The sequence below is a fragment of the Micrasema longulum genome, unplaced genomic scaffold (assembly GCF_059751315.1).
Source record: "Micrasema longulum isolate JH-2025_06_02 unplaced genomic scaffold, ASM5975131v1 h1tg000604l, whole genome shotgun sequence".
Taxonomy (NCBI): Eukaryota; Metazoa; Arthropoda; class Insecta; order Trichoptera; family Brachycentridae; genus Micrasema; species Micrasema longulum.
Window position 1 is genome coordinate 284,245 of NW_028277800.1, and position 13,365 is coordinate 297,609.

General features: G+C 32.8%; 1 protein-coding gene across 4 annotated transcripts in view; it reads left to right on the plus strand.

Moving 5' to 3' along the window:
- The window catches only part of LOC148280236 (uncharacterized), a 33,997-nt gene that overhangs the window by 14,412 nt on the left and 6,220 nt on the right, over window positions 1–13,365 (plus strand). For 2 of the 4 annotated variants that reach the window (XM_088228707.1, XM_088228708.1), the window contains exons 14-27: window positions 318–443; window positions 1,303–1,481; window positions 1,773–1,879; window positions 1,981–2,086; window positions 2,236–2,368; window positions 2,634–2,750; window positions 4,287–4,560; window positions 5,437–5,527; window positions 8,653–8,774; window positions 9,819–9,895; window positions 10,461–10,538; window positions 10,655–10,850; window positions 11,360–12,262; window positions 12,621–12,722. In XM_088228707.1, the coding sequence (XP_088084833.1) occupies window positions 318–443; window positions 1,303–1,481; window positions 1,773–1,879; window positions 1,981–2,086; window positions 2,236–2,368; window positions 2,634–2,750; window positions 4,287–4,560; window positions 5,437–5,527; window positions 8,653–8,774; window positions 9,819–9,895; window positions 10,461–10,538; window positions 10,655–10,850; window positions 11,360–12,262; window positions 12,621–12,722 (2,611 nt within the window). The remainder of the gene's footprint in view (window positions 1–317; window positions 444–1,302; window positions 1,482–1,772; window positions 1,880–1,980; window positions 2,087–2,235; window positions 2,369–2,633; window positions 2,751–4,286; window positions 4,561–5,436; window positions 5,528–8,652; window positions 8,775–9,818; window positions 9,896–10,460; window positions 10,539–10,654; window positions 10,851–11,359; window positions 12,263–12,620; window positions 12,723–13,365) is intronic. The other 2 variants (XM_088228709.1, XM_088228711.1) reach the window with 2 other exon arrangements.

A 13,365-nucleotide genomic window follows, 5' to 3' on the forward strand; every position in this document is an offset into this window, starting at 1 on the left:
TTATATTACAAAACTGGCGCTGTATAACTCATCCGTTATAATATATATTTTTTTAAATACCCACACAACCCAGCAAATAATATAATATATCTTTGCAAATGTAAAGAGAGACAAAATAACCGTGCTAGAAAAAGTAGAGTAATTTAAAAATAATGAAAACGATACCTTTTAATATGGATTTTACCCTTGGATTATTCACTTTCTCTAACCATTTATTTATGTCTCTTGAATGATTGTTTTATCTCATGGCTTTATACCTATCATTTCTTAGTAATTTCTGTTCAGAATTGCGTTGATAAATAAGCTTTCGTTTCTAGGAGGAATACAAAGAGGTAGACAACAGTGGAGCAGGTAACCAGGGACGGGGTAAAGATATTTCTACCATTATAGAAGCAGATAAGGAAGAAAAGAAAGCATTACTTCAAGCTGCTTTTACTGCTAAGGTATTCATTATACTTGATCCTTAATTCTTACTTCTGTACAATTTCTTATTTATTTTAACTTCTTAATAGTGGTCTAGTATTTTCATATTGACATTACTCATATCATGTGAAAGGGTAACTTTAATTAAAAAAATAACAATATTAAAAACTATGCCCATGGCTAAAAAGGATTTACAAAAAGTGGTAATCGGGACCAGCAGATATTTTAACACCTTTTAATTTCTTGTTTCTCAAATATCTTTAGGAGTGTCGGAAATTTGACGGTTATTTTTTAATCTAATCTAAATTAAATCTTGTCAGAAATTTAGTCTATTGTTTATATCTGTACCTCAGAGGCAGACAGATGCAAATCCAAACGTCAAATGTTCAACAAGAGCCTAAAGAATCTACTTTATTTAAGTGATTTCTAATAATTGTAGCATTCATTTGTATTTTCAGTATCTTCATACATTGGTTCTTTCATTATAAGACTTACATTTTTTTCTAAATCAATGGACATGATCATAAACAGGATACGAAAATCGAAATGTCATTTTATCAAATTCTGGATTTGCATCCGTCTGCCTCTGAGGTACTGATATTATAGGGACCATAAAGAGATTGATTGATAATAACCGTAGATAGACTTTCATGGATTGGACAAGTATTTATATCAAACTGATGGTGTTTGTCAAGTCTCTCAATGGTTTTATTTTTATTGAATTAACAATTACCATGCAAGTAATATTTAGAGAGATTTTAATGCGCTGCCCACCATTTACTTAACTATAAATCGTATTAGAACATGCGTGAAAATTACCAGTTCTACCTATTGAATGCTCAAATTTTGATAAATGCTCATTTTGTGAAATTCTTTCAGTCTAAAGCGGGTAGTGGTTCTGAAGGAGGGGGAGAAGGAGAAACGGGTGAGCCTAGTTTAGAACAAGCCAGGCGACGCATTACCATCAAGTCTCGCCGCAAGGCACGGAAGCTCAACTCCTTGGAAGTCGTCTCAGAAGATGCGGATGACAATTCTGATGAAGATTTCAAGGAAACAAAGTAAGAAAAACTTGCTGATATGATAAGTGCAATTTTTTAAATTAAAAATATCAATTAATAACCACAATAGAACTTATTATGGTCGAACCAATTTACACAACTATATGATGTATTATAAAAACGCTAATTTCAACATCCACTCAAACAGGTGAATGTTTACACGTTGTTTTATTTATCATGAATAAATGAAAATATTAGTTGTCAGCTAATTACAATGGAATTCTGTTAAGAATTGTCATTATTTTTTTTTTAGTCTGGTCATTCTACATGTATGTATATCATTTATTTTAGCTGGTCCTCTTCGAGTTCGGAAAATTCTGCATCCGAGAGTGGAAATGGTAAATCTAGTCACTCTTCAGACTCCCTTCCTATCCGCCGTTCGCAGCGTGCACCATCGGGTAATTATTTCATAAACAATGTAATCTATGGTATTTGTTTTACATACGGAACAAATGTTTTAAAAGTAATCCTTACCACTTTTTATTTATTCCTTTCACAGGTAAAAAGAAGATTGTGGATTCACCAGACAGAAAAAAGAAACGAAAAAAGCTCTTTGATGACGATAGTACTTCAGAAACTAGTGGAGAAAAAGATTGGTCCAAAAGGTATGTTTTGTTTATGCACACTTTTCAATAGGTTTAACTACAAAATATTACGTGCAGCAGTTTTTTTTATTTTTTATTTTTATGTAAGTAAATATTTAAGTGAATACTGTTATTCATCCTGATAATTGAGTATATTAATTTATTTTTAGAAATGTGAAGGGTAGCTCGCATAAGAGGACCCATAAATATCCAGAAAAGAGGAAGAAGAAGAAAAAACGAAAACCTAAACACAGCGATGACGAAGATGGAGAAAAACCCAAAATGAATAAAAACAGAGCTAGGGTAATTTGATTCATTTCTAAATCTGGATATACTTTTACAGTGTAATAATTCTTACGTTTGACAATCGTGCTTGAGGTGAGTTATCAAACTTTAGTTTGATAATGCTCTCGTAAGGTGAAAAGCTGTAAAATTAAAATGAAAGTGAAACTACAAACTTGTGTTTTTATTAAATATTCAGGGTTCTAAAAGTTAACACCAATTAAAAAATATTTTGTTCTTTTGGAATTATTTCTTCAAAATTTTAACCCCAAAATGTTATCCTCAGGTAAAATATGGCGGATTATCAGACAGTTCAAAAGAGTCCCACGATTGGTCCCCAGCTCACCGCACTCGCCAAAGAAGAGTTAACTATATGGAGATGCCTAATACTGAATCGGAAGATGTATGTTTTTAATTTTCATGTATTTGGAATATGTAATACGTAATTCCCTTTTTCAGATTGTAAATTATGATACTTAAATTAAATACAAAATGAAATATTTGCTGCTGTAATTTGTGCAATATCTTCTTTTTAATTATGTATTTAATGAGAGTGAATAGTAGCGAGGTAACAGGACAAGGGTGGCTAAGTAAGACTTAGTAAAAAGCTATTTTAGTGTGAAAATACATATTAGCAATGTATATAAAAAGTTCAAAATAATTACAGTAAATCTTGTTTTTACATTCCTCAATTTTACGTTTTCCCTCTTTTTACGCTGAAATTTTCAGATCCCATTTTTTCCATACATTCTCATTCAAATATTCTCCAAAATTTATGTTTTTCCTAACCTCCCTGGATTTACATTGAAAAATTTTCAAAACTCATTGATTGTGTTGAAAAACGCCGAGCCTCGCGCCGCCGCGTTTCCCCAAAATAAAAGCAAGATAAATAAAAAAAGGGCAAATTATTGTCTTATACTAAATTCAAAGTAGGTACAGTGTAATTGTCATTTTTTGTTTAAGTGTCTAATTTTTTGAACGATTTTGTTTTATATTTTCATACATTTTCAAGCAAATACAATTTTTTTATTTTATCTTTAAACTTTTTTTCATTTTTTGAACAAAAATGCCATTTTATCACATTGCGACGTTTTGCCGCGATGTATATGACAGTTGAAAGTTTGTGGTGCCATAGTAAAAAAAGTTATACCATATAAATAAAATTTACTTACATTTAGGGGAAAATTTATTGAAACATGTTTTTTTCAATGAGAAATTCAGCCCTACGAGAAATTGGATACAAAAAATGTTTTCTTGCGCGCATTAAATTGTAAGGTAAAATTTCTTAAAAAAGTATGAAAAAAAAAAAACAAATTTTAATAAAAACGCACTACTTTGAATGACGTCACTGGTTCATATGAACCATCCAATGATATGAGAGCTTTGAAGGATATTCGATAGTCACCGTAAACGAACCAATCGGAAGAACTGTCATAGAACAACCTCTGATGTTACACGCGGAGTTATTTCAGAAATACAAAACTTTAAAAAAATCATAGCGCTGATAAAACGACATATAAAAATAAAAATATAAAAAAATTTGCCTGGTTTAATATTCTATTAACAAATAAAAAAAAGACACTGAATTTCCTCATTAAAAAAATCCATTATGATATTTATTTAAAAACATAACATTTTTTTAATGAAATCATTGGAAATAGGTGGTAAAAATATTAATGATCCTCAATTACGACAGTTTCTGCAATTTTTTTGTCAGTGTATTTACACTATAGTCTAATTTCTTGTGTTCTGTGTGCTGTTCTAACATATTTTTTGTGTCAAACTTATACCCCTTTTTACTGACTTTTCCTTACATTGTAGTCAACGAACCATAGATTCTGACTATGGATTTTTTCTGTGAAGTCATTATTGTGCTTTTACTTTCAAATTGTCATACCTCATTTCTATATCTCGTTTTGTGTTTAATATTAATCTGTAGGAAATAAACAAGCCTAGCGGCAAACACATGGATAGCTCTGACGAGTACAAGGGCGAGTCGGACTCCAACTCTGACTCTGAGAACTCCCACAAGAGGAAGACGGGAATTCTCGAGGAGGATTCGCCCCTGAAGAAGTTCATGGAGTCTTCCATCCAACCGGAGGCCGGAGATACCAAGAACTCGGATTCCTTGCTGAAGAGTGCGCTTACTCCTGTCAAGTTATCAGATATTTCAGATATTTCCCCTGACAAGCCTCTATTGGAACCCATAACAGGTAAATACAAAAGTCTCAAAAAGTCATCTCCTTTACAGCCTGTTTCCTTCACCTACCTTACCCTGTCATCGTAATTTTTTTTTCGTAATCTATTGTTGGCCAATAAAGAAATGAGTAAACCGAAACCAAAAGATTGATCGATTTAATGTACATATCAAAATTATTGACAACGGAATATACTAAAACTTTCTTTACACAATGGATACGTTCTACACAGTACCATGCAAAAAAGTATACTGAAAAAAGAGCAATGTTAGATATGTTTCCTTGTATTAAAAAAATCAAGATTTAAAAAAAATTTAATTGTTTGATATTATTTACTGTATATGAATTTTATTTAAAAAGATAACATGACAACAAAATACTTTAAAAAATTGTAACAAAGATTATTCACTATCACATAATTAATAGACTTACCTGTTTACGCACATTTGGTACCACATCACTTTCATCGCTTGAGATAACTAGGGGTGCTATTCTGAATCTTTTCGCAGGGGTAGAGAGAAATTTGTGAATTTTAATTTTTTGCATGCGACTAGACTTTGCTTCATATATGGCCACACTGATGATTAAACATCAAATAACATAAAATAAACAGTTTTTTAATTGACATTTCATAGTTCGACATTAAAAAACTGGAAAATCGAATATGGTTTGGTCAATTCAACCTAATGAAGTGTTTTTGGGTAATGCTTAAGGTCGCAAGATACCAGTCTCGAAGATGTCGCGAAAGCGATGAAATCGGTCACTGGATATTCCAAATTTGTGGATTAAAGTATCACTCGTGTTTTATTTATATAATAAAACATATCTAAGTATATTATTTGTTCTTTAAATTATGTATGTATGTAAACTGATTACTGTGTATGTATTTAGGTGGTGAAACAACAACAGTCCAAACGGCACTAACATCTCCCTCTGTAACTCCATCTCGCGGCAGGGGCAGTCGGGGGGGAAGAGGAAGCAGGTAAATTATGTTTTACACACTTAATAAACCCTATGAACACCAATTACAAATGCATTTTATTTATTTGTTAAGTATTTCACCTGGACTTACTTACCATTTTTCCTTCTCAAAAATATTTTCCCTCTTTGTTGCAATAAACTTCAATCATATTAACTAGAGATGAAACAGATAACCGGCAACTATCGCACTGTAGTTGCTCAATATCCGGTGGATATTTAATATTAATAAAACTGCAAAAATTTCATGAAATCAACACCATGATTTATTGATATCAACCGTGTTTGGGAAAAAGGAAATAAGCCTCGTTATTTGAAAAGTTGTCTTTTTTTTAAAAAAATGTTCGTCTGTGTTCGGTGCGGTATACACTCGAGAAAAATAATAAAACCCCCAAATAAAAAATGTTTGTCAAAGATTATTTTTTTAATCAAAAATGTGTTTGCGTAGAAAAAAATAAAGCGCAAGGGGCGAAACTACATAAAACCATTACAATTATTTCATACATAAACTTATAAACCATATTGATATGCAACGATCTGTAACATCTGATCTCATGCAATATACTCAATTTATCAGCAACAATATAGTCAAAAATTTACAAGTGGATGCCGTATATAAAGTCAATCGAAATCTATTTCTTCCAATATTACAGAGATTCGGTATACATGGTTCACTACTAAATTGGTTTCAAACGTATCTCACGCAGAGATCACAGATAGTAGTAATAAGTGGATTTTCCGGTGATCCCTATTATGTTACTTTGGGTATACACCAAGGATCAAACCTCGGACCATTACTATTTCTGATATTTATTAACGACATTGCAACAAACGTTAAATTCTCTAAATTCCTTTTGTTTGCTGACGACCTAACTTTAAAACTATAGAAAAAATTAGAGACTGTCATGATTTACAAAAAGATCTTCATACATTAGTCACACGGCGCAATGACAATGACCTTTACTTCATTAAAGATAGATGCTTATCCATTCAATTTGCAAATAATATAATAAAAACTAATTACACACATGAAATCTGAAATAATATTTACTAAATAATTCAACTATGAGATCTTGGCATCACACTAGATTCCGGATTTAAATACGATCATCATATTGACAATATAACAATAAAATCTTCCAAAACTTGCCAATTCATTCTACGAATTTCAAAACCATTCAAAAGCCCAGTTTTTGCAATTACTCTTTATAAATCCCGGGTCAGGAGCATATTAGAGTATAATTCTATATCTACAATATGCATAAAAAGCTAATTGAATCCATCTAACTCAAATTTCTAAGAACGATTACCTTCAACACATTTTGGTCAATACTTTAGATAATTGTTTTGATTGACTGGAATATTCAGTCTGTAATTCAAGAGAACTTTAGCTTCATTAATAGTATTACATCAATTTTTATATGGTAATGGATGCTCAAGATATATCTTAAATTAACATCAATGTTCCAAATCGCACCACTCGTACTAACACTTTATTTGCTCTGGGAAATTACAGAACCAACACTAGCTTCTTTTCACCAATGCCAAGAATAATTAAGCTTTGCAATGTTTTGTCCAAAGACAGCTCTATTGTATTCCAGCAGCAAAGAGAGTTATTCATAAGATAAATAATTAGCTTGCTTTTCGAAAGATCGAACTTACCAACAGGGCAATAATTATTATCTCTCTGAGATAATAATTATTTCTTTAAATATTTTTTTTACATTATTTCGTTTACAATATGTAACTTATGTTATTTTTAATATACTTAAAATATATTAATTTTATGAACTGTTTATATACCAATCCATAAGGGTTTATTTAATAACCTGTCGTTTTAAATAAAATAAAAAAGTAAAACTCATTAATCATTAAAAATATAGTGAAAATATTTTACCACCTAGTTATTTTGTGTCCATTAAAAGATTTTTTAACTATGAGAGAAATTTGAGTTCTTAGCTGTTTTTACTGTTTTTTGGTCAACCTGTAAAATTTTGCTTTTGTGGGTTACCGCCTTTTACCTGAACAAGGTCAATATATAAAGGAAGATACAAATAAAAACTTAAAAGATAATCTTAGAAAAACTGTTTATTATTGAAAGATATTCAGCTATCTGGCTTAGGGGATCGGATATATTTAATGTAGGGTATTGTTTCTAGAACAAACCTTTTAAACTTTTTCAAAGATGGTTGTATGAAACCGTAACTTTATGATTTTCTTATTATATTAATCCTTTAAAATATCTTATTATTTCATTTAATTTTTATATTTATTTTTAAATTGTTTTAAACTTCTACTGAATGTGTTATATAATTTTTAGGTCTTATTTTTGTTTCTAAATCTTGGGTAAAAAGAAATGTATATTTTTAATTAAACCAAATATGTTCATATTATAAGTTTTGTAAAAGGCAATTTTGCCTTGTATTTTAATAAAATAAAATTAAAATTAAACCAATATCCGTGTCATCGCTAATTCAACTGCCTAGGAAGTGAAATCCAGTCAAAATATTGCGGTTTATAATAATAATAATTATTATTATGGATGACTTATATAGCCCCATTTTCCTAATATAATACCTCATGGGTGCTTTACCAAGTGATTCTATAAATTAATAAATTTTATTTTAACTTGAAATTCTGAATTTAAGTAAAACAATTTACTTTGTTATCATATGTTTTAGAGAAGAGAAGTGGCTTTTAAATTTTTCCCCAAACATCACTTCATTCTCACAATTTCGCACTTCTGCTGGGAGAGCATTCTGTATCGCATTAGATAACAACGTCATCAAGCCGTTTGTAATTTTTCTATTTGTTTTTAATATGTATAATTATAATTACCATAATTAATTTTACTTTCTATAAATCAGTAAAACGTAATATGTATTTTTATTTCAAACCTATTATAGAATGCACATATTGCTCATTCGCCATTTCAAACTAATCCGTGTAAAAAAGAAATACCCATTATATTATAATACAGATTGAAAATTCTGCTTTTAAATGGTGGAAAAAATCAAATAAAATAACCATTAAAGGGAACCCCATGATGTTTATTGGGTTTGTATGATTTTTTATATTTAGCAATAATTACCAACATTTTATGTGTTTTTTTTTTTTTAATATTCTTAGGGGTGTTTATAGACCCCGCGGTTCTGGGCGGGGCAGAGGCGGCGGGGGACGCGGAGGGAGTGGCACTTCCACCCCCAAGCCTCGTACGCCCAAGCTCTCCACCTCGCAAGGCTCACTAAAGGGTAAGGCAAAAAAATGTGATCCTTGGGACTTTTTTTTTAAAGGTATAAGCTGCTAAACCTCTACTTCAGACCAATATTTGAGTTTGTCCAAATGTTCGTAGACAAAAAACTGGATTTAACCCCCTCAGGAGTCATTAAGATTACACTAAAATCAACAAATGGAAGAACTAAAGAAATATGGATGTTCAAACGTAGGCAAAATGGTGAATGTTACACAGTGTGTAAAGTGGCCACTTAAACCAGCCAATGACAGGTCATAAGCCCTGTAAATGCCTAGACTTCCATATTCCCTTATTTAAGGTATTCTCCATCCCTGTTGTAATTTGTTAACTCTACTTCAGAGGTTTGTCAGCAAGTGGAAAAGAGATGAAATTGACGAAATGAAAAATGGTTACGAAAAGAATACCGCAACATCAATTGAGAAAAAAAAATGATTGGATTTCTTTCTTCCAACTGGCGGGAATTAAACCCACAATACCAGTGTTACAGTCAACTGTCTAACTAACTGCGCCACGGTGATTTTTTATCTCTGAAATCAATGCAAGATGTTCTCGTTAAGACTCTTGGGGGTCAGATGTTAGAAACATGCCTCATTCCAACAGAAGCAATATTACTGATGATTGTACTGTTAATTCTATACACATAGTTAGGTAAATATCTAAAGTAGTGATTGAAATTTCAAAATGAAAAATCCATGAAACAAATGCGGTAACTTACACTTAGGTAAAAACTCCCAAAACCGCCTTTCTTGTCATGCTCCGTGCGCCCATTACAAACATTTTATTAAAAACCCTTTCATAATCCCCGATAAAATAAGTTTAAAAATTCTCTGCATGCATTAAAACTTTCACTGTAATTCAATCAGATTTCGGGAATATTTCGAAACGTTAGATCTGCCCGTCTCCATACAAATTTATTTTGCATGTTTTGACTCATAGTACCGCCGTTGCGTATTAAAATAATTCTAAAAATACATGAATTTGTTTGTCAATTTGGAGACAAACTTTGAGCTAGACGGCCTCATGCATACAATGATTATTTTAGATGGAGACAATTTGGATGACTTGCCAAATGATATGAAGATTGGCGACTTCTCCGACGAGCTTTCGGGATTGGAAAATGTGAGTCTCATCCGCAATAAATTATATAAAATATTAATTTATTTTTAAACAAATATAATTATACAAATATAATTCGGTAGTCAGATGGTAGAAGGAACCATCTGTAATTTTTTAAAATGTTCAGGAGATCTGAAATCTCAATTTCAATCTCAATTTCTCAGTCTCAATTTCAAGACTTTAATCCACAAACTAAAATATTTTAATGTTGCTTTTAAATAATAAATTACCATTCTAAATGACGCTGATTTTTAATTTTTTTTTCTGCAAGTATTTACTGAAATATTAACTAAAACTTTTGAAAACTAAAACATTGACAAAAATACAAATAGTCCCTTCTGCCATCTGACTACCGAATTATGTACCGTATTTCAAAAATATGTCAATTGTTGTAGTGTGTATACAACTAAATAGTTGTAATATTATTAAGTATTTAAAAAAGTCTACAAGAAACATTAATAATAATCAATTAATTGAATTAATACACAATATTGTTTTTCTTTTTTTTTTCCTTGTGATGTTTTTTTGAAAAATTTATAGGCAGTTAAAATGACAAAATATCTTTTAGATGAGTGATTTGGACCACGATGGAGATTTGGGAGAAGTTTCTATTCCTATTAGGCCCGCTATTATGACACCATTTCAAGTATGTTTTCATTTCACTCTACTAATATTTATTATCTTATAATTTTTCTAAAGTGAATTTTTCAAACACCTTTCATCATTCTGTAACATGTACATTTAATTTGATTCAATCTTTAGATCGAGAGAGAAAAGAAACGTAAAGAAAAGGAGGCGAAACTTGCCGAGAAAGAGAAGAGAAAAGAAGACAGGATTAAGAAAAAGGAGGAAAAAGTTCAGATGAAGGAACAGAAGGCCAAGGAAAGAGAAGAAAAAAAATTAGCTAAAATAGCAGATAAAGAACAAAAGAAACTAAATCGCAAACCAAAAACCCCAGGTAATCATTTTTTATTCATTTAAATTAAGTTACATTTTACATAATATATTAATGAGTTTATTATGGCTATTAACTCAGTCTGATAGTAAATTAAAAGAAAATAATAATGTAATATTACACAGTGTGTAAAGTGGCCACTTAAACCAGCCAATGACAGGTCATAAGCCCTGTAAATGCCTAGACTTCCATATTCTCTTCTCAAAAATGTTTTCCCTTTCTGTTGCAATAAGTTTAAATATTAAATACTTCCCTTCAATAAAATCCACTTATGGATTTTCATCTTGAACATAGCCCTTGTTTATGAGAACTTCATAACATTATTATCATAATTTTAATTGTAAGCGAGCAGCTTGAAGCTGATATGCTCAAATCTATTTAATGACAGTTAGTTGTTGACGTATTTTAACTTTTCCAAAACAAATCTAGCTCATTTTAAAATTTATTATCCTAAATTTATTTATATAAGACTAACTTAATGTTCAATCTATAATTTAAAACTTTTCTTTTAGACTTTACAGGTGGTCAAGCGATGAACTTGAACATATCAGGTCCCGCCATGGGCCCTCGACCCATGCAAGCCGGAGGGCCCCGCATGGTCCCCCCGCACCTTCTCAGGGCCCCGTTCCCGGGCGACATGTACTACCGGCCCCAGGGAGACTTCCCTCACCCCCACCATCCTTACTCCTTGGACCACCAGGGCAGACCGAGGTTCATGATGGAAGGTCGCAATATGCCGCACGATTACAGGCAGAGGATGCCGAATATGAGGGATCTGGATCCGAGAATGTCAGACATGAGAAACCCCGACCAGAGAATGCCCGATATAAGAAATCCGGACCAGAGAATGCCGGATATGAGAAACCCGGACCAGAGAATGCCAGATATGAGAAACCCGGACCAGAGAATGCCAGATATGAGAAACCCGGACCAGAGAATGATCGACATGAGACACCCAGATCAGAGAATGCCCGATGGTATGAGGAACCCTGATCAGAGAATGCCGGATGGAATGAGGAACCCTGATCAGAGAATGCCGGATGGAATGAGGAACCCTGATCAGAGAATGCCGGATGGAATGAGGAACCCTGATCAGAGAATGCCAGAGGGTATGAGAAATCCAGATCAGAGAATGCCAGATGGTATGAGAAATCTAGATCAGCGAACTCCGGATATGAGAAATCCAGACCAGAGGATCCCTGACATGAGGAACCCCGAGCAAAGAACGCCGGACATGAGAAATCCGGAGCAGAGAATGGCAGATGCCAGGACCCCGGAGCAGAGAATGCTGGATATGAGGAACCCCGAACTTAGAATGGGAGATATGAGAAATCCCGATCAGAGAATGCCGGACATGAGAAATCCAGAACTAAGGATGGCTCACCCCGACATGAGGATGGCCGATATGAGAGAAGGTTTGAAATCATGTTATTAAATATGGAAAAACAAGGTGATGAATGAATGTCCAAATTCCAAATATCCATGCCCTATTTGCCAAACTCCGAATACTTGCAAACGTTACAGATTTTTACATAAATCATGAATCAGTATTTATATTACCAATCTCAGGTAGTTCATGCGTATTATTGTATTTCGTTCATGTCCTCATATTTTTCATGCTGCTTCATAACATTTATACCTGCATGTACTTGTCTAATAATATAAGAGCCTTTCGGGCGCAAAAATAATAATAAAACAAATAAATATAAAATAAATTTGCGCCCCGGGAGGGATTAGCAATGACGGGTTGAGTACATGTAAGAACCTCGACAGGTGGCATGATGGGGGCGGAGGAGAGGGAGGGTCCGGCCAAGAGAAGGGGGCGCGGGCCCGGCAAGAAGACCCTCGCCCGGCAGGCGGCCACCTCGCTCCAAGGTAAACTCAACTAAAATCGCTAATAATAATCATCGGCCTTTAATATCCAAAAATTTGTTAACATGTCAAAACTATGTACGACAGGTGCACAAATGTCGAGATCCGTACAAAATATATAATAGACATCGAAAGAACAGCTAAAAAGATTTACGATGCAAATGTTGATGGATGCAGAAATCGAAGAAGACCGTGAAAGACATGGCATGACCAAATCCAACAAATACTTTAAGATGGGCATGTCAAAAGTCGTAATAATCAGCGCACGCTCGAGAATATTTATGAATGCAGAGGAATCGAGGTCTGTATGCAAAGACAGAGTGATTTGGCATTCTATCCTCTTTACCTACCCTTACTGGGAAACAGCATGATGGTTTCCTTGTTTTTGCTTAGTCTTATCGTCGCCGTTCAGGCATAAGCCACTAAACCAAAAAATATCATTTTCAGAAATCGCAATTTGAAAGTTTGTGTACGCAACATAATTAATTCATGCCTTTTTAATAAATCCCTTTGGTTACTTTTCCTTCAAAATATCTGGAAGGTTTTTAACGAGGCACAGTGGTTTATAATCTGGACAATGCAAACTTTTATTGTGCGTTTTTTAATGTAAATAATATAGGTAGGTATACGTAAATACATAGTGTAT